The 21,058-nt window shown below is 46.0% G+C and overlaps 1 protein-coding gene and 1 pseudogene across 2 annotated transcripts in view; one reads left to right on the forward strand and one right to left on the reverse strand.

Annotated features, from left to right (window-relative positions):
* LOC143817346 (protein XNDC1N-like) overlaps positions 1 to 21,058 on the forward strand; it is a 313,063-nt pseudogene that overhangs the window by 186,658 nt on the left and 105,347 nt on the right. The window lies entirely within an intron of this gene.
* Positions 2,011 to 6,296, reverse strand: LOC143817341 (uncharacterized). The gene is made up of 6 exons (XM_077298697.1): positions 6,140 to 6,296; positions 5,616 to 5,733; positions 4,508 to 4,632; positions 4,292 to 4,426; positions 3,443 to 3,617; positions 2,011 to 3,040 (listed from the first exon to the last, which is right to left on the reverse strand). Exons 5-6 carry the CDS (start codon positions 3,510 to 3,512, stop codon positions 2,100 to 2,102), a joined length of 1,011 nt encoding a protein of 336 aa, XP_077154812.1. The 5' UTR covers positions 3,513 to 3,617; positions 4,292 to 4,426; positions 4,508 to 4,632; positions 5,616 to 5,733; positions 6,140 to 6,296; the 3' UTR covers positions 2,011 to 2,099.

The following is a 21,058-nucleotide window of genomic DNA, read 5'->3' on the forward strand; positions in this document are numbered from 1 at the left end:
TTGCTGATCCATGTTCCTTTCTGTCACTCTGACCTACGGCTTAGTGATTCCATCTCTCCAGAAACAGTGGTAGATAAGAAAAAGGGGAATGAGGAAGAGAAACGTTAAAAGGCCTATTTATTTTGTAAGCTACACACAATATTGAATCTCAGTAGGAAGGAAAAGACCAGAAGGTGAATCTCTGAGACAGGAACGAGCAATACTTCTTTCTCCGATTCTAGTCAAACTGGTCATTGATTAAAATCTTTGGGTTTTTCAGACGGTCAGCGATTCTATCAAGATTCTAAGACCTTATTTTCAGTAATCTGTTTCCCAGACATCGACCTAATATAAGAAATAGGAAGGACTGGTGGCGCTGATGTGGCTAATAAGCCCAATGTTTAAGCACATAATTATTTTTGGATCTTTTATTGATAACAATTCTATAATATAATTCAGCTCCTAATATAATTCACCCCCATAGGCAGCCTCTATAGTATAATGCAGCCCCTAATATAATGCAACCTCATAGGCAGCCTCTATAGCATAATGCACCCGCCATAGGCAGACTCTAAAGTGTAATGCACCCCCTGTAGTCAGACTCCATAGTATAATGCACCCCCCGTAGGCAGACTCTATAGTATAATGTACCTCCCATAAGGAGACTATAGTATAATGCAGCCCCTAATGTAATGCACCCCTATAGGCAGCCTCTATAGCATAGTGCACCCGCCATAGGCAGACTCTATAGTATAATGCACCCCCATAGGCAGACTCTATAGCATAATGCAGCCCCTAATATAATGTACCACCATAGGCAGCCTATATAGTATAATGCATCCCCCATAGGCCGACTCTGTAGTATAATGCATCCCCCATAGGCAGACTCTATAGTATAATGCAGACTCTATAGTGTAAGGCAGCCTCTAATATAATGCCCCCCCCATAGGCAGCCTCTATAGTATAATGTAGGCCCATAGGCAGCCTCTATAGTATAATGCACCCCCACAGGCAGCCTTTATAGTATAATGCAGCCCCCAAACGCAGCCTTTATAGTATAATGCATCCCATAGACAGCCTCTATAATATAATGCACCGCCACAGGCAGCCTCTATAGTATAATTCAGCCCCTAATATAATGCACCTCCAAAGGCAGCTTCTATAATATAATGCACCCCCTAGTATAATGTAATATAATGCTCCCCCATAGGCAGCCTCTATAGTATAACGCAGCCCCATAGGCAGCCTCTATAGTATAATGCAGCCCCTAATATAATGCACCCCCATAGGCAGCCTCTATAGTGTAATGCAGCCCCTAATATAATGCACCCCCATAGGCAGCCCCTAATATAATGCACCCCTATAGGCAGCCTCTATAGTGTAATGCAGCCCCTAATATAATGCACCCCTATAGGCAGCCTCTATAGTATAACGCAGCCCCATAGGCAGCCTCTATAGTATAATGCAGCCCCTAATATAATGCACCCCCATAGGCAGCCTCTATAGTATAACGCAGCCCCATAGGCAGCCTCTATAGTATAATGCAGCCCCTAATATAATGCACCCCCATAGGCAGCCTCTATAGTATAACGCAGCCCCATAGGCAGCCTCTATAGTATAATGCAGCCCCTAATATAATGCACCCCCATAGGCAGCCTCTATAGTGTAGTGCACCCCCATATATATGGACACTCACGTGCAGCGTAGTAAATCAGATTAGAAGTAGTACAATAGATTTAGTGCTTGTTTTGTAATTGGAGCAAACTGTCCACAGATTTAATAGAGGTGTTGCCTCAGAAATTGCAGAACGGATTATGGCAAGTATGGGGACCACTAGAGCTAAATGGATTCTGTAATGCAGTGGCGGACATATCATCGATGTAGTTTAGAAAATTCCGGAAATGATGCATAAATAGGTAAAAAGTAGTTGCATCGTGTGACTGTTCCTCTATAAATGTATCAATAGGGCAGTACACGAAGAAACTCCTGGTAACATAGAAAACTGAAAAAATGGAGTGCCGACTTCATAAGTATAAAAAACATACATTTTATTTAGTAAAAATCATTAATAAAGGAAATAAATATATATTGGGGATGGATACACGAGCACATGTTGGGATTTATGCTCTTCTCTGTCTGTTCTGTTGGAAACAGTTTTGGCGGCAGTAAGGACAGTAGCGGTTTTGGCGGAGCCATGGTGTAATGCAGCTCTGATGAAAAAGATGTCGGCAGGGCAGCACAATAAGCTGCTCACCTACTTCATAATCACCTAGGCATATGGCACAAGAAGGAATCTCCTCCTGGCCTGTGGCGCTCCTGGTAGGAAGGCGTTCTATTTGCCGTATCCTTGTCATTCCTCTCCGCCGTCCTCTCCTCCGCAGGGGTGCAGCCTGCGGTGGTGTTGTATCCTCAACTGAATCTAATCCGGCCTGATTCTCAGCATCTGTGCCCACGGATGGTGGAATAAACCTTGGCTGAGGATCGGCCCCGGAGGTGGTTGCCGCTTCATTTCCACCACTCCTGTTATTGCTGCTGCTCGGTAGTGACGCATCAGCAGAACTGTGACGGTCAGGGAGCGTGGTCGGTGGTAAAGCTTCCACAGGCCTGAGATTGTCAGGGAGCGTGGTCGGTGGTAAAACTTCCGCAGGCCTGAGATTGTCAGGGCGCGTGGTCGGTGGTAAAACTTCCGCAGGCCTGAGATTGTCAGGGCGCGTGGTCGGTGGTAAAGCTTCCGCAGGCCTGAGATTGTCAGGGAGCGTGGTCGGTGGTAAAGCTTCCGCAGGCCTGAGATTGTCAGGGAGCGTGGTCGGTGGTAAAGCTTCCGCAGGCCTGAGATTGTCAGGGCGCGTGGTCGGTGGTAAAGGCTCAGGAGAGATGGGACGGTCAGGTAGCGGCCTATGTGGCGAACGGCTCCTGTGTCTGGTCTCCTCTGGTACTGAGCGCCTGGATGGGTCTCTAACTCTTCTTCTTCTCTCTGGAGAAGGTAAATAATCTCTGTCATCTTCAATCCTTCCTCCTCTTGTCTGAGACGACCTGAGTCTTCCGATCACAGGGCTCTGATCTGAAGAGAAAAACCATGTATTATAATGACAGAAAATGTCATAAATGACAGGTACAAATGTATCTATCATCTATTATCTATCTATTATTTCTCTATAACTTTTTACTGGGCCGGGACACCGCTCTGCACAGACCCAAGAATTATCTAAGCACGTTGACCCCTGTTGTGAGCGATGTGTGCTGGTCTGAGGGTCCGGACCCCACCGATCGTCACTACTACAATACCCAGAGTTATTAGTTTAGTTCCCCGTCTAACATTGTCCCCAGTATACAGGCAGAAATATTTCTAACTCCTCTTATGGAAAGAACTAGAGAGTGGAACCTGTTGTTACTGGGGTGACGATAAAAAGACCCCGGTATAATCCCCCCACACACACCCCTTACATTGTAAAGGTTCACTTACTTCGGTTTTCTGGCCGGTTCATCCATGCAATGTTGTCCATGATCAGCTGCCTCAATTCCCGAGAACTCATGGTTTCTCCTCAAAAGTGTTCAGTAAAGTGCTCTTCCGGCGCACAATAGTCGCAGATCTCACAGCGCAGAGCAACACGCAGAAGTCACTCAGTGCGCGAGAAGTCCTGCAGAATAATCCACAAATGGAAAAAAGTTATAGGACAATAAACAGCAAAAGCCAAAAAGTAGTGACCATAAGTAGTATGGCAGGACGAGAAGGTGAAGCCACAAAACATCGAGAAAGTGTTTACATGGGAACTGCCCGGCAACAAATTGTATAAATCACTAGTATAAGTGATTATAAGAAACTTCGTAACATATGATATCAGAGAAATCGGCTTTAATCTATTCTTATGGGTCAATTCCTCCCCTTCCCCGTCTCCTGAGCTCATTAACTCTGAATAACCTCCTGTAATCCGTCTTGCTCTGCACAGAGATTTCACAAGTTAGGAGGCAGAGGAGGAGCACTGCCAGGAGGAAGCACAGAATCATTGTCCTGCAGGATTCTAGCAGGTATATTAGCTTAGACCAGAGCTGGATTCACAGCTGCAATGCTCAGTACTGATATATACTTTCCTCCATGGCTCTGTGCTACCTAAGGAAAGAGGTAAAATACTTTTTGTGCGGGAGACACCGATTCAAAGACAAATGCAAATTAGAGATAGTGACTGTAGGGTGAAAACTGTAGAACAATACAAAATACCATACAAGCCATATAATGGGCGGAAATGGCGCTATTCCTCACATCATGGTCACACATTGCAACTTAGGCTTAAATGTTACAGAAAAGTATCGTTACCGTCTAACTACTTTACTCTTCTTGTAAATCCAAGAAATGTGATGTCACTAGTAGTGCTACAGAATTCAGCTGTGATCTTAGTAATCGACAGGGATCTTCTTGTCAAGATTTCAGCTCTGTAGTCGTTTATCAACCCTAAAAGGAACAATAGATCGGTCAGATTTTATTCTTTTATTTTTAGGCAGGAAATGTTTGTTATGACCTCAGAATACTTACAGTAATATCTGGTGAATTCCCGATGGAAATAAGATTCCTAATCCAGAACAAAGTTTACACTTGGAGTTTTCAACGCTCAACAAGTAAAACTTTGAGAACCTTCCAGCAGTAGAGAATTATTCCACCTGTAGTATAAGGAACAGATGAGTTTTTACCATTTTATTCCTCAGTTCTGTGTGTAGAGCCCGGGTCGGACTGGCCATGGGCGTGGGGAGCAGTGAATATTAATTTCTCTTTAGCAGCGGGCACAGGCTTTAGCCGCAGCAGTCGGCTCCTTCCTCCTGTCGCCTGCTGCTCCACCGCTGCTGCCCCCAGCATGTGCCGCATTCAACTGTATCGGCATCATAGGTGCAATAATAGAGGAGAGGGCATCAGATGATACTCCCTGCTCCATCATTGCCCTCTGCCTCTGACACAGCCGGTGCGCGATGACGTCACCTCATACTGTGTGCCGGGCAGATGGCAGTGCAGCTGCTGAGACTGGAGCAGAGTCTGGAACCGCAGGGGAATGAGGAGGAGAGGTGAGGATTGTGGGATATATATATATCAGTTAGTACTGGTGGCCATAAGACTGTAGTACTGTGGGGCTGTATTATATTCTATGGAGAGGCTACATTATATTCTATGGAGGGGCTGCATTATATTATATGAGGGGGCTGCATTATATTCTATGAGGGGGCTGCATTATATTATATAAGGGGGCTGCATTATACTCTATGGGAGGAGATGCATTATACTCTATGAGGGGGCTGCATTATATTTTATGAGGGGGGCTACATTATATTTTATGAGGGGGGGCTACATTATACTCTGACACAAGTTTTATTTCAGATCTAAACCAAATAATTTTCAGCTTTAGGCCACGTTCACATGCTCAGTATTTGGTCAGTATTTTCCAGCAGTAAGAACTGCCTTAATGGCATCAGACACCCGACAAGCAGCCAACAAGTAGCCGAATGATAGTGGTTAAATGCGGGAGGTTGTCAGGTGCAATTCTGGCCTAACTCAGTGGTCGGTGCCGACAGCCGTGGTCCGGCCTCCTCCACTTATCTAATTAGTGTAAGAAGATGGACCCCGGAGGCGGCAGCTCGTCCGCCATTATACTCACTCTACAGATGTCCGGCTCTGCGGGGTCCTGTACACGCTGACGTTCTCTTCTCAGCTTATGTAGGTGGTGACTGATGTCCCCTCTGTGGTCCTGGACCAGACAGAGTCAGGAGGGAGATCTGAAGGGGAGGAGAAAACATTGGAGCCATATTACACGTTATAATCCCTGGTGCAGCCCGCCCTGCCCCATACAGGTAGAGCGCTGGCTGCCATTATTATTACTACTATTTATTAATAAAGGAAATCTCCCCTCGTCCCCCTGTAAATTGCTGGACACTGATATTTGCTCCCTGGTTTTCTCTCGGCCATTCCTACTCTTATATCCGGTCACTGAGGACTGGATTTGTTTCATGAATTGTAAATAAAAATATTCATGAAAACGTTTTTTTCTGTTGTATTGTGCCGTGATTTGTGCCGGACGAGTTACTCATCTCCAGGGGCAATGGCCGCTTCCCATCCACCAGAATACAAGGAAAGGAATCAGGAGAAAAACTTCTAGATTCCTAACAGCCTCAATAGATTTACCTCCAGATGGAGAAGTCCTCAGTCAGTAATCTTCAGGAAAATCCAGAAGTATTCCGCTAATGCAGATTTTAAAAATCCACTAATAGAGAATGTATATGCTATTCCACAAGTAAAGCGCTAATCTCACAAGGAGAAAAACTAGGTAAGTGTTGTCAGAAGACACAAATACCAAGTCTGAGCCAGTGAGATGGAACGGAGGGTTTTTAAGGTTCCGCTCTATTGTGACATCATCACTCACCTGTGTGACATCACTGCCCGCTTCCATATAAGGTAAGTGACGATGTCACAATGCAGCGGAATAACCAATACTTTTTCTCTCACTATCTGCCTCTTATAAAGCAGCTGATAATGATGGAGGCACAAATAGGGATGAATGAAATAACATCCTGGCAATTTCCAGGTGTTAGATTACAGCCGGTGGTTACAGAGGTTTGGCTGAGCTTTTCCCATTTCCAATTCTCATCATATGACATTATAACATATTTCATCTTTTTTGACAGTTTCTTTTATCTTCTCATTCTGTCTAGAAAGATACATTGAACTATATAATCTAGTGCTCAGGATAAAGTCTTCAAGCATTTGGTGTCATTATTGGATTTTCTCACATTTCCACTGATAGGGGGCAGTGTTCTGGGAATTGTGTCATCATGTGATTCCAGGCCGACCATCACCAGGACCTCATGTCCTCATACAGTCTATTGGATGGATGATAACGTTAGTCAAAGGGGCATTTCCATGATAGAAGTGATGACAGGACATGAGCGAATATGTTTGTAAAACGATCGACAAACATAAATTGGGCACGAATGTGGCTCATGCGGATTCGTGATCGGGAACACGAGCATTTTACTTTTATATGTAAAATTCAGTAAAAGTGCGGGAAAATAATTGTATTGTCACTAAAGTATTTTAAAGTAGATAATAAATAGATAATAGATAGATAGATAATAGATGATAGATAATAGATAGATGATGATAAATAGATAGATAATAGATAGATAATTGATAGTGAGATAGGTACATAGATAATAGATTGATGATAGATAATTGATAGATTATAGATAGATAGATAAAAAGCCGGTAATTTATGTGCCGCATACAGTAAAATCAGAGTGACAGGTTAGAATAGATAGGATAGATATATACACAGAGTACATAGATATATAGATGTCAGTGACACACACATATATATGTATATATATTATATAGATAGAAGAAAAGCCGGCAATTCAGCAGCCACGTACTCTAAAATGACACCGGGACCCGACAGTCTAGAAGAGATGGATTACACACATAGATACAGATATATGGGTTATACACATAGAATAGATGGATATATAGATGTCAGTGACATATACAATTAGTACAGTGTGTGTGCAGCTTTCTGTACATGTTGTGAGGGGTTGACACACTCCACTGCTTTCCCAGGTAGACAGAGGAAACATTCTGGTAGATGATCACCTGCTGGTTTATTGTGGATAGCATAAACCTTGGCGGGTTCAGCAAAATAAACCGAGACTTGCTGGCATAAAGGTAAAACGAAGAAAACACAGCCCATATGAGTCCTTTCCCTGCAGGATTCCCCTGCAGTTGACCCGCACAGTTGGAGTTCCTGCTCTCCTAAGAGACACTGCCTGATTCTCATTACCAGGTATTTAACATCCCATGTGAGTTCATCCACACGGGACATTGGGTACACTGGACACCTCATTGAGCCTGCGGAGGTCATTACAAAATCGCCACTCGCCATTGGGCTTCGATACGAGGACGATGGGACTTGACCAGCCACTTCTTGATTCCTCTATCACCTCGAGGTCCAGCATTCTCTTCACCTCCTTGGAAATTATCTCCTGGTGTGGTTCGGGGATTCTGTAGGGTTTGAGGTTTTCCCTTACATGCGGCTCTGTTAGCACGTCATGTTCAACGCCTCTGTGCGTCTGGCAACTCCGAGAGCAGGTCCCAGTTCTCCTGCAGCAGTTCCCTAAATTGTTGCTTTTGGGCCGGCGTTAGTATGTCAGCAATCTTGACCTCCTCAAGCCCGAGTCACGGTCCCGCTAAGGTTTGAGTGAGTTGACATGGTATACCTGTAAAAGCTAAGTATACAGTTGTGAGCTGATATTAATAGCCTGGGATGCTCCATGGGTATTATCCCCTTCCCAGGCTATAAACATCTGCCCCAGCCGTCGGCTTTCCCTCTGCTGGTTAAGAAAATTACACGGGGTCTCACACCATTTTTTCTTTTAACCCCTTCCCGACCTTTGACGCATACGCTGCGTCATGAAAGTCGGTGCCAATCCGACCTGTGACGCAGCGTATGCGTCATGGAATGATCGCGTCCCTGCAGATCGGGTGAAAGGGTTAACTCCAATTTCACCCGATCTGCAGGGACAGGGGGAGTGGTGCTTCAGCCCAGGGGAGGGTGGCTTCACCCCCCCCGTGGCTACGATCGCTCTGATTGGCTGTTGAAAGTGAAACTGCCAATCAGCGATTTGTAATATTTCACCTAAAAAACTGGTGAAATATTACAATCCAGCCATGGCCGATGCTGCAATATCATCGGCCATGGCTGGATTGTAATATTTCACTGAAGTGACACCCCCCCACCCCACCGATCGCCCCCCCCAAGCCACCAATCTGTCCCGTAGTCCCCTCCGTCCTGTGCTCCGCTCCCCCGTCCTCCTGTCCGCTCCCCCCGTGCTCCTATGTCACCCCCCCGTACTCCGATGCCCCCCCCGTGCCCCGATCTCCCCCCCCTTATACTTACCGAGGCTCCCGGTGTCGGTCCGTCTTCTCCATGGGCGCCGCCATCTTCCAAAATGGCAGTGCTCCCGCCGAATCTGCCAGCCGGCAGATTCGTTACAAGTACATTTTGATCGCTGTGGTAGGTTCTATCACAGCGATCAAAATAAAAAAATAATAAATAACCCCCCCCCTTTATCACCCCCATAGGTAGGGACAATAATAAAATAAAGAAAATATTTTTTTTTCTTTTTCCACTAGGGTTAGGGTTAGAACTAGGGGTAGGGGTAGGGTTACGGGTAGGGTTAGGGGTAGGGTTAGGGTTATGGCATGTGCACACAGTGCGGATTTGGCAGCGGATTGGCCGCGGATCAGCAGCGGATTGGCCGCGGATCCGCAGCGGATTGGCCGCTGCGAATTCGTAGCAGTTTTCCATCAGGTTCACAGTACCATGTACACCTATGGAAAACCAAATCCGCTGTGCCCATGGTGCGGAAAATTCCGTGCAGAAACGCTGCGTTGTATTTTCCGCAGCATGTCAGTTCTTTGTGCGGATTCCGCAGCGTTTTACACCTGTTCCTCAATAGGAATCCGCAGGTGAAATCCGCACAAAAAAACACTGGAAATCTGCTGTAAATCCGCAGGTAAAACGCAGTGCCTTTTACCTGCAGATTTTTCAAAAATCGTGCGGAAAAATCTCACACGAATCCGCAACGTGGGCACATAGCCTTAGGGTTAGGGTTGGAATTAGAGTTAGGGTTGGAATTAGGGCTAGGATTGGAAATAGGGTTAAGATTAGGCTTGTGGTTAGGGTTACGGATAGGGTTAGGGGTGTGTTGGGGTTACAGTTGTGGTTAGGGTTGGGATTAGGGTTAGGGTTGGGATTAGGGTTACGGGTGTGTTGCGGTTAGGGTTGTGGTTAGGGGTGTGTTGGGGTTAGGGTTGTGATTAGGGTTATGGCTACAGTTGGGATTAGGATTAGGGGTGTGTTGGGGTTAGTGTTGAAGTTAGAATTGAGGGGTTTCCACTGTTTAGGCACATCAGGGGTCTCCAAACGCAACATGGCTGTTGTGAACTATACTTCTTGGGTCCCTCTTGTGGTCACTAGTGGTTTGGCACTTGGATTGTCTTTTCCCAGGTTGGTACTCACCTGTTCGTTAGGCCTGGGGTGTTGCTATTTAAACTTCCTGGATTCTCAGTCCAGTGCCTGGCATCGTTGTAATCAGTTCATTTCTGTTTGCTCCTGTCTTCAGGTCCTGGTTCTTTGCAAGATAAGCTAAGTCCTGCTTTCTTATTTTTTGTTTATTTGCATTGTTCATATTTTTGTCCAGCTTGTACAAAATGTGATTCCTGATATCGCTGGAAGCTCTAGGGGGCTGATATTCTCCCCCCTCACCGTTAGTCGGTTCGGGGGTTCTTGGATATTCAGCGTGGATATTTTGCAGGGTTTTTTGCTGACCATATAAGTCATCTTACTATCTTCTGCTATTAGTCAGTGGGCCTCTCTTTGCTAAAATCTAGTTCATTCTTACGTTTGTCTTTTCTTCTTACCTCACCGTTATTATTTGTTGGGGGCTTGTATTATAACTTTGGGGTCTTTTCTCTGGAGGCAAGAGAGGTCTTATTTTCCCTGACAGGGTTAGTTAGTTCTCCGGCTGGCGCGAGACGTCTAGAATCAACGTAGGCACGTTCCCCGGCTACTGTTAGTTGTTTGTGCTAGGATCAGGTATATGGTCAGCCTAGTTACCACTTCCCTATGAGCTGGTATTTATGTTTGCAGACTTTGCTGTAATCTCTGAGATCCTCTGCCATTGAGATCATAACAGTATGCCAGGCCAAGTGAATAGTTAATGCATTGCAGAAGCGGGATTAAAAAGAAAAGAAGTTCTGAGTTTTTTTTTGTTTTTTTTTCTCTTTCTTCCTTCCCCTTTTTCTCTGAGTGGCTTGAAGCTTTGCTGCAGACATGAATGTTCAGACCTTGATTACTAGTGTGGATCAGCTTGCTGCACGAGTGCAGGGCATTCAGGATTTTGTTGTTAGCAGTCCTATGTCAGAGCCTAAGATACCTATTCCTGAGCTGTTCTCTGGAGATCGATTTAAATTTAGGAATTTTAGGAATAATTGTAAATTGTTTCTATCTTTGAAACCTCGTTCGTCTGGAGATTCAGCTCAGCAAGTTAAAATTGTTATCTCCTTCTTGCGTGGCGACCCTCAGGATTGGGCTTTCTCGTTGGCGCCAGGAGATCCGGCATTGGCGGATGTTGATGCGTTTTTTCTGGCGCTCGGATTGCTTTATGAGGAGCTAATCTTGAAATTCAGGCAGAAAAAGCTCTACTGGCTATCTCTCAGGGCCAGGATGAAGCTGAAGTGTATTGCCAAAAATTTCGGAAATGGTCCGTGCTTACTCAATGGAATGAATGTGCTCTGGCCGCAAATTTCAGAAATGGCCTGTCTGAAGCCATTAAGAATGTGATGGTGGGTTTCACAATTCCTACAAGTCTGAATGATTCTATGGCGCTGGCTATTCAGATTGATCGGCGTTTGCGGGAGCGCAAATCCGCTAATCCTCTGGCGGTGTTGTCTGAACGGACACCTGTCTCAATGCAATGTGATAGAATCCTGACTAGAACCGAACGACAAAATCATAGACGTCAGAATGGGCTGTGTTTTTACTGTGGTGATTCTACACGTTATATCAGCATGCTCTAAACGCCTAACCAAGGTTGTCAGTCCTGTCACCATTGGTAATTTGCAGCCTAAATTTATTTTGTCTGTGACTTTAATTTGCTCATTGTCTTCCTACCCTGTTATGGCGTTTGTGGATTCAGGTGCTGCCCTGAGTCTTATGGACTTGTCCTTTGCCAAGCGCGGCGGTTTTGTCCTGGAGCCTTTAAAAGTTCCGATTCCTCTCAGAGGAATTGATGCTACGCCACTGGCGGAAAATAAACCGCAGTATTGGACACAAGTGACCATGTGCATGACTCCTGAACATCGGGAGGTGATTCGTTTTCTTGTTCTGCATAAAATGAATGATTTGGTCGTTTTAGGTCTGCCATGGTTACAGACCCATAATCCAGTTTTGCATTGGAAGGCTATGTCTGTGTCGAGTTGGGGTTGTCAGGGAATTCATTGCGATTCTCCGCCGGTGTCTATTGCTTCTTCTACTCCTTCAGAAGTTCCTGAGTATTTGTGTGACTATCAGGATGTATTCAGTGAGTCCAGGTCCAGTGCTCTTCCTCCTCATAGGGACTGTGACTGCGCTATAGATTTGATTCCTGGCAGTAAATTTCCTAAGGGACGATTATTTAATTTGTCTGTACCCGAGCATGCCGCGATGCGTTCTTATGTCAAGGAGTCTTTGGAGAAGGGGCATATTCGTCCATCCTCTTCCCCTCTTGGTGCGGGATTCTTTTTTGTGGCCAAGAAAGACGGGTCTTTGAGACCTTGTATAGACTATCGGCTTCTGAATAAAATCACTGTTAAGTTTCAGTATCCTTTGCCACTATTGTCAGACTTGTTTGCTCGGATTAAGGGTGCCAAGTGGTTCACCAAGATAGATCTTCGTGGTGCGTACAACCTTGTGCGCATTAGGCAGGGAGATGAATGGAAAACTGCATTTAATACGCCCGAAGGTCATTTTGAGTACTTGGTGATGCCCTTTGGGCTCTCTAATGCTCCTTCAGTGTTTCAGTCCTTTATGCATGATATCTTCCGGAAGTATCTAGATAGATTTATGATTGTTTATCTGGATGATATTCTGGTTTTTTCTGATGATTGGGATTCTCATGTAAAGCAGGTCAGGATGGTGTTTCAGGTTTTGCGTGATAATGCTTTGTTTGTGAAGGGCTCAAAGTGCCTCTTTGGAGTGCTGAAGGTTTCCTTTTTGGGTTTTATTTTCTCCCCTTCTGCTGTGGAGATGGACCCAGTCAAGGTCCGAGCTATTCATGATTGGACTCAACCCACGTCTGTTAAGAGTCTTCAGAAGTTCTTGGGGTTTGCTAATTTCTACCGTCGTTTTATTGCTAACTTTTCTAGCGTTGTTAAACTTTTGACGGATATGACCAAGAAAGGTTCTGATGTGGCTAATTGGGCTCCTGCAGCCGTGGAGGCCTTCCAGGAGCTGAAGCGCCGGTTTACTTCGGCGCCTGTTTTGTGCCAGCCTGATGTCGCACTTTCCTTTCAGGTTGAAGTGGATGCTTCTGAGATTGGTGCTGGGGCTGTTTTGTCGCAGAGAGGCTCTGGTTGCTCTGTGATGAGACCATGTGCTTTTTTCTCTAGGAAGTTTTCGCCTGCTGAGCGGAACTATGATGTTGGTAATCGGGAGTTGTTGGCCATGAAGTGGGCATTTGAGGAGTGGCGTCATTGGCTCGAGGGTGCTAAGCATCGTGTGGTGGTCTTGACTGATCACAAAAATCTGATGTATCTCGAGTCTGCTAAGCGCCTGGATCCTAGACAGGCTCGTTGGTCATTGTTTTTCTCTGGTTTTGACTTTGTGGTCTCGTACCTGCCTGGTTCGAAGAATGTTAAGGCTGATGCTCTTTCTAGGAGCTTTGTGCCTGACTCTCCTGGAGTCTCGGAGCCAGCTGGTATTCTTAAAGAGGGAGTAATCGTGTCGGCCATATCTCCTGATTTGCGACGTGTGTTGCAGAGATTTCAGGCTGGTAGACCTGACTCTTGTCCACGCGACAGACTGTTTGTTCCTGATAAATGGACCAGCAGAGTTATTTCCGAGGTTCATTCCTCGGTGTTGGCAGGGCATCCGGGAATTTTTGGTACCCGAGATTTGGTGGCTAGGTCCTTTTGGTGGCCTTCCTTGTCACAGGATGTGCGGTCATTTGTGCAGTCCTGTGGGACTTGTGCTCGGGCTAAGCCTTGTTGTTCTTGTGCTAGCGGGTTGCTTTTGCCCTTGCCCGTCCCGAAGAGGCCTTGGACACACATTTCCATGGATTTCATTTCTGATCTTCCGGTGTCTCAAGGAATGTCTGTCATCTGGGTGGTGTGTGATCGTTTTTCCAAGATGGTCCATTTGGTGCCCTTGCCTAAGTTGCCTTCCTCTTCCGATCTAGTTCCTTTGTTTTTTCAGAATGTGGTTCGTTTGCACGGCATTCCTGAGAATATCGTGTCCGACAGAGGATCCCAGTTTGTGTCCAGATTCTGGCGATCTTTTTGTGCTAAAATGGGCATTGATTTGTCGTTTTCATCTGCCTTTCATCCTCAGACCAATGGCCAAACGGAGCGAACTAATCAGACACTGGAGGCTTATTTGAGATGTTTTGTTTCTGCGGACCAGGATGATTGGGTGACTGTCATGATTCTCAATGGCGAGAGAACATAGCCCAGCATATATGAGAACTAGCTCTTGGAAGATGGAAACTATACTGACCATGAACTAAACCTGCCGCACAACTAGAAGTGGCCGGGTAGCATGCCTACGTTTTTTTATCCCTAGATGCCCAGCGCCAGCCGGAGAACTACCTAATCCAAGCAGAGGAAAAGACAGTCCTGGCTCACCTCTAGAGAAATTTTCCCAAAAGGCAGACAGAGGCCCCCACATATATTGGCGGTGATTTTAGATGAAATGACAAACGTAGTATGAAAATAGGTTTAGCAAAATCGAGGTCCGCTTACTAGATAGCAGGAAGACAGAAAGGGCACTTTCATGGTCAGCAGAAAACCCTATCAAAACACCATCCAGAAATTACTTTAAGACTCTGGCATTAACTCATAACACCAGAGTGGCAATTTCCGCTCACAAGAGCTTTCCAGACACAGTAACGAAACAGCAGCTGTGAACAGGAACAAAATGCAAAAACACACAAGGACAAAAGTCCAACTTAGCTGGGAGTTGTCTAGTAGCAGGAACATGCACAGAAAGCTTCTGATTACATTGTTGACCGGCATGAAACTGACAGAGGAGCAAGGTTATATAGCGACTCCCACATCCTGATAGGAGCAGGTGAACAGAGGGGATGATGCACACAAGTGCAATTCCACAAGTGGCCACCGGGGGAGCCCAGAATCCAATTTCACAACAGTACCCCCCCCTCAAGGAGGGGGCACCGAACCCTCACCAGAACCACCAGGGCGATCAGGATGAGCCCTATGAAAGGCACGGACAAGATCGGAGGCATGAACATCAGAGGCAGTGACCCAAGAATTATCCTCCTGACCGTATCCCTTCCATTTGACCAGATACTGGAGTTTTTTTTTTTCCACAACGTACTCCAACTCACCCTCAACCAACACCGGAGCAGGAGGCTCAACGGAAGGCACAGCCGGTACCTCATACCTGCGCAACAATGACCGATGAAAAACATTATGAATCGAAAAGGATGCAGGGAGGTCCAAACGGAAGGACACAGGGTTAAGAATCTCCAATATCTTGTACGGGCCGATGAACCGAGGCTTAAACTTAGGAGAAGAAACCCTCATAGGGACAAAACGAGAAGACAACCACACCAAGTCCCCAACACAAAGCCGAGGACCAACACGACGACGGCGGTTGGCAAAAAGCTGAGTCTTCTCCTGGGACAACTTCAAATTGTCCACCACCTGCCCCCAAATCTGATGCAACCTCTCCACCACAGCATCCACTCCAGGACAATCCGAAGATTCCACTTGACCGGAGGAAAATCGAGGATGAAACCCCGAATTACAGAAAAACGGGGACACCAAGGTGGCAGAGCTGGCCCGATTATTGAGGGCGAACTCCGCCAAAGGCAAAAAAGCAACCCAATCATCCTGATCCGCAGACACAAAACACCTCAAATATGTCTCCAAGGTCTGATTAGTCCGCTCGGTCTGGCCATTAGTCTGAGGATGGAAAGCAGACGAAAAAGACAAATCTATGCCCATCCTAGCACAGAATGCCCGCCAAAATCTAGACACGAATTGGGTCCCTCTGTCAGAAACGATATTCTCCGGAATACCATGCAAACGAACAACATTTTGAAAAAACAGAGGAACCAACTCGGAAGAAGAAGGCAACTTAGGCAAGGGAACCAGATGGACCATCTTAGAGAAACGGTCACACACCACCCAGATGACAGACATCTTCTGAGAAACAGGCAGATCCAAAATAAAATCCATCGAGATGTGCGTCCAAGGCCTCTTCGGGATAGGCAAGGGTAACAACAATCCACTAGCCCGAGAACAACAAGGCTTGGCCCGAGCACAAACGTCACAAGACTGCACAAAGCCTCGCACATCTCGTGACAGGGAAGGCCACCAGAAGGACCTTGCCACCAAATCCCTGGTACCAAAGATTCCAGGATGACCTGCCAACGCAGAAGAATGAACCTCAGAGATGACTCTACTGGTCCAATCATCAGGAACAAACAGTCTACCAGGTGGGCAACGATCAGGTCTATCCGCCTGAAACTCCTGCAAGGCCCGCCGCAGGTCTGGAGAAACGGCAGACAATATCACTCCATGTTTAAGGATACCTGTGGGCTCAGAATTACCAGGGGAGTCAGGCTCAAAACTCCTAGAAAGGGCATCCGCCTTAACATTCTTAGAACCCGGTAGGTAAGACACCACAAAATTAAACCGAGAGAAAAACAACGACCAGCGCGCCTGTCTAGGATTCAGGCGCCTGGCAGACTCAAGGTAAATTAAATTTTTGTGGTCAGTCAATACCACCACCTGATGTCTGGCCCCCTCAAGCCAGTGACGCCACTCCTCAAAAGCCCACTTCATGGCCAAAAGCTCCCGATTCCCAATATCATAATTCCGCTCGGCGGGCGAAAATTTACGGGAAAAAAAAGCACAAGGTCTCATCACGGAGCAGTCGGAACTTCTCTGCGACAACACCGCCCCAGCTCCGATTTCAGAAGCGTCGACCTCAACCTGAAAAGGAAGAGCAACATCAGGCTGACGCAACACTGGGGCGGAAGAAAAGCGGCGCTTGAGCTCCCGAAAGGCCTCCACAGCATCAGGGGACCAATCAGCAACATCAGCACCCTTCTTAGTCAAATCAGTCAATGGTTTTACAACATCAGAAAAACCAGCAATAAATCGACGATAAAAGTTAGCAAAGCCCAAAAATTTCTGAAGACTCTTAAGAGAAGAGGGTTGCGTCCAATCACCAATAGCCTGAACCTTGACAGGATCCATCTCGATGGAAGAGGGGGAAAAAATGTATCCCAAGAAGGAAATCTTTTGAACCCCAAAAACACACTTAGAACCCTTCACACACAAGGAATTAGACCGCAAAACCTGAAAAACCCTCCTGACCTGCTGGACATGAGAGTCCCAGTCATCCGAAAAAATCAGAATATCATCCAGATACACAATCATAAATTTATCCAAATAATCGCGGAAAATGTCATGCATAAAGGACTGGAAGACTGAAGGGGCATTTGAAAGACCAAAAGGCATCACCAAATACTCAAAATGGCCCTCGGGCGTATTAAATGCGGTTTTCCACTCATCCCCCTGCTTGATTCGCACCAAATTATACGCCCCACGGAGATCAATCTTAGAGAACCACTTGGCCCCCTTTATACGAGCAAACAAATCAGTAAGCAGTGGTAACGGATATTGATATTTAACCGTGATTTTATTCAAAAGTCGATAATCAATACACGGCCTCAAAGAGCCGTCTTTCTTAGACACAAAGAAAAAACCGGCTCCTAAGGGAGATGACGAAGGACGAATATGTCCCTTTTCCAAGGACTCCTTTATATATTCTCGCATAGCCGCGTGTTCAGGCACAGACAGATTAAATAAACGACCCTTAGGGTATTTACTACCCGGGATCAAGTCTATGGCACAATCGCACTCCCGGTGCGGAGGCAGTGAACCAACCTTGGGTTCTTCAAAAACGTCACGAAAGTCAGACAAGAATTCAGGAATCTCAGAGGGAATAGATGATGAAATGGAAACCAAAGGTACGTCCCCATGAGTTCCTTTACATCCCCAGCTTAACACAGACATAGCTCTCCAGTCGAGGACTGGGTTATGAGATTGCAACCATGGCAATCCCAGCACCAAAACATCATGTAGATTATACAGCACCAGAAAGCGAATAACCTCCTGGTGATCCGGATTAACACGCATAGTCACTTGTGTCCAGTATTGTGGTTTATTACTAGCCAATGGGGTGGAGTCAATCCCTTTCAGAGGTATCGGAGCCTCCAATGGCTCCAAATCATACCCACAGCGTTTGGCAAAGGACCAATCCATAAGACTCAAAGCAGCGCCAGAGTCGACATAGGCGTCCGCGGTAATAGATGACAAAGAACAAATCAGGGTCACAGATAGAATAAACTTAGACTGTAAAGTGCTAATTGAAACAGACTTGTCAGGCTTCTTAGTACGCTTAAAGCATGCTGATATAACATGAGTTGAATCACCACAATAGAAGCACAACCCATTTTTTCGTCTAAAATTCTGCCGCTCGCTTCTGGACAGAATTCTATCACATTGCATATTTTCTGGCGTTTTCTCAGTAGACACCGCCAAATGGTGCACAGGTTTGCGCTCCCGCAGATGCCTATCGATCTGAATAGCCATCGTCATGGACTCATTCAGACTCGCAGGCACAGGGAACCCCACCATAACATCCTTAATGGCATCAGAGAGACCTTCTCTGAAAATCGCCGCCAGGGCGCACTCATTCCACTGAGTAAGCACAGACCATTTGCGGAATTTTTGGCAGTATATTTCAGCTTCATCTTGCCCCTGAGACAAGGACATCAAGGCCTTTTCCGCCTGAAGCTCTAAATGAGGTTCCTCATAAAGCAACCCCAAGGCCAGAAAAAACGCATCCACATTGAGCAACGCAGGATCCCCTGGTGCCAATGCAAAAGCCCAGTCTTGAGGGTCGCCCCGGAGCAAGGAAATTACAATCCTGACCTGCTGTGCAGGGTCTCCGGCAGAGCGAGACTTCAGGGACAAAAACAATTTGCAATTATTTTTAAAATTTTGAAAGTGAGATCTATTCCCCGAGAAGAATTCAGGCAAAGGAATTCTAGGCTCAGACATAGGTGCATGAACAACAAAATCTTGCAAATTTTGTACCTTTGTGGCGAGATTATTCAAACCTGTAGCTACACTCTGAAGATCCATTTGAAACAGGTGAACACAGAGCCATTCAAGGATTAGAAGGAGAGAAAGAGAGGAAGGCTGCAGTATAGGCAGACTAGCAAGTGATTCAATTAAGAGCACACTCAGAACTAGAGGGAAAAAAAAAAATAAATTGTAGCAGACTTCTTTTTTCTCTCCTTTCTCAGCCAGTAATTTAACCCTTTTTTGGGCCGGTCAAACTGTCATGATTCTCAATGGCGAGAGAACATAGCCCAGCATATATGAGAACTAGCTCTTGGAAGATGGAAACTATACTGACCATGAACTAAACCTGCCGCACAACTAGAAGTGGCCGGGTAGCATGCCTACGTTTTTTTATCCCTAGATGCCCAGCGCCAGCCGGAGAACTACCTAATCCTAGCAGAGGAAAAGACAGTCCTGGCTCACCTCTAGAGAAATTTTCCCAAAAGGCAGACAGAGGCCCCCACATATATTGGCGGTGATTTTAGATGAAATGACAAACGTAGTATGAAAATAGGTTTAGCAAAATCGAGGTCCGCTTACTAGATAGCAGGAAGACAGAAAGGGCACTTTCATGGTCAGCAGAAAACCCTATCAAAACACCATCCAGAAATTACTTTAAGACTCTGGCATTAACTCATATCACCAGAGTGGCAATTTCCGCTCACAAGAGCTTTCCAGACACAGTAACGAAACAGCAGCTGTGAACAGGAACAAAATGCAAAAACACACAAGGACAAAAGTCCAACTTAGCTGGGAGTTGTCTAGTAGCAGGAACATGCACAGAAAGCTTCTGATTACATTGTTGACCGGCATGAAACTGACAGAGGAGCAAGGTTATATAGCGACTCCCACATCCTGATAGGAGCAGGTGAACAGAGGGGATGATGCACACAAGTGCAATTCCACAAGTGGCCACCGGGGGAGCCCAGAATCCAATTTCACAACAGGTGACCTTCTTGCCATTGGCTGAGTTTGCCCTTAATAATCGGGCTAGTTCCGCTACATTGGTTTCGCCATTCTTCTGCAACTCTGGTTTTCATCCTCGTTTCTCCTCGGGTCATGTTGAGTCTTCTGATTGTCCTGGGGTGGATTCCGTGGTGGATAGGTTGCAGCGGATTTGGAATCATGTGGTGGACAACTTGAAGTTGTCACAGGAGAAGGCTCAGCGTTTTGCCAACCGCCGCCGCGGTGTGGGTCCCCGACTTCGTGTTGGGGAATTGGTTTGGTTGTCTTCTCGGTATGTCCCTCTGAAGGTTTCCTCTCCTAAGTTTAAGCCTCGCTTTATTGGTCCTTATAAAATTTTGGAAGTTCTTAACCCGGTTTCTTTTTGTTTGGATCTTCCGGTGTCGTTTGCCATTCACAACGTGTTCCATAGGTCTTTATTGCGGCGGTACGTTGTGCCTGTGGTTCCTGCTGTTGAGCCTCCTGCTCCGGTGTTGGTTGAGGGCGAGTTGGAGTACGTGGTGGAGAAGATCTTGGATTCTCGTCTCTCTAGACGGAGGCTTCAGTATTTGGTCAAATGGAAGGGCTATGGTCAGGAGGATAATTCCTGGGTGGTCGCCTCTGATGTTCATGCGGCCGATTTGGTTCGTGCCTTCCACGCTGCTCATCCTGATCGCCCTGGTGGTCTTGGTGAGGGTTCGGTGACCCCTCCTTAAAGGGGGGGTACTGTTGTGAATTATACTTCTTGGCTCCCTCTTGTGGTCACTAGTGGTTTGGCACTTGGATTGTCTTTTCCCAGGTTGGTACTCACCTGTTCGTTAGGCCTGGGGTGTTGCTATTTAAACTTCCTGGATTCTCAGTCCAGTGCCTGGCATCGTTGTAATCAGTTCATTTCTGTTTGCTCCTGTCTTCAGGTCCTGGTTCTTTGCAAGATAAGCTAAGTCCTGCTTTCTTATTTTTTGTTTATTTGCATTGTTCATATTTTTGTCCAGCTTGTACAAAATGTGATTCCTGATATCGCTGGAAGCTCTAGGGGGCTGATATTCTCCCCCCTCACTGTTAGTCGGTTCGGGGGTTCTTGGATACTCAGCGTGGATATTTTGCAGGGTTTTTTGCTGACCATATAAGTCATCTTACTATCTTCTGCTATTAGTCAGTGGGCCTCTCTTTGCTAAAATCTAGTTA

The sequence above is a fragment of the Ranitomeya variabilis genome, chromosome 3 (assembly GCF_051348905.1).
Source record: "Ranitomeya variabilis isolate aRanVar5 chromosome 3, aRanVar5.hap1, whole genome shotgun sequence".
Lineage (NCBI taxonomy): Eukaryota > Metazoa > Chordata > Amphibia > Anura > Dendrobatidae > Ranitomeya > Ranitomeya variabilis.

What these genes read in the sequence shown, in the direction of transcription:
- LOC143817341 (XM_077298697.1), bottom strand. Translation starts at nt 3,512, where the DNA reads ATGAGTTCTCGGGAATTGAGGCAGCTGATCATGGACAACATTGCATGG. An exon ending in GAACCGGCCAGAAAACCGAA is followed by an intron (nt 3,041 to 3,442) that starts GTAAGTGAACCT and finishes TTTTCTCTTCAG; the next exon opens with ATCAGAGCCCTGTGATCGGA.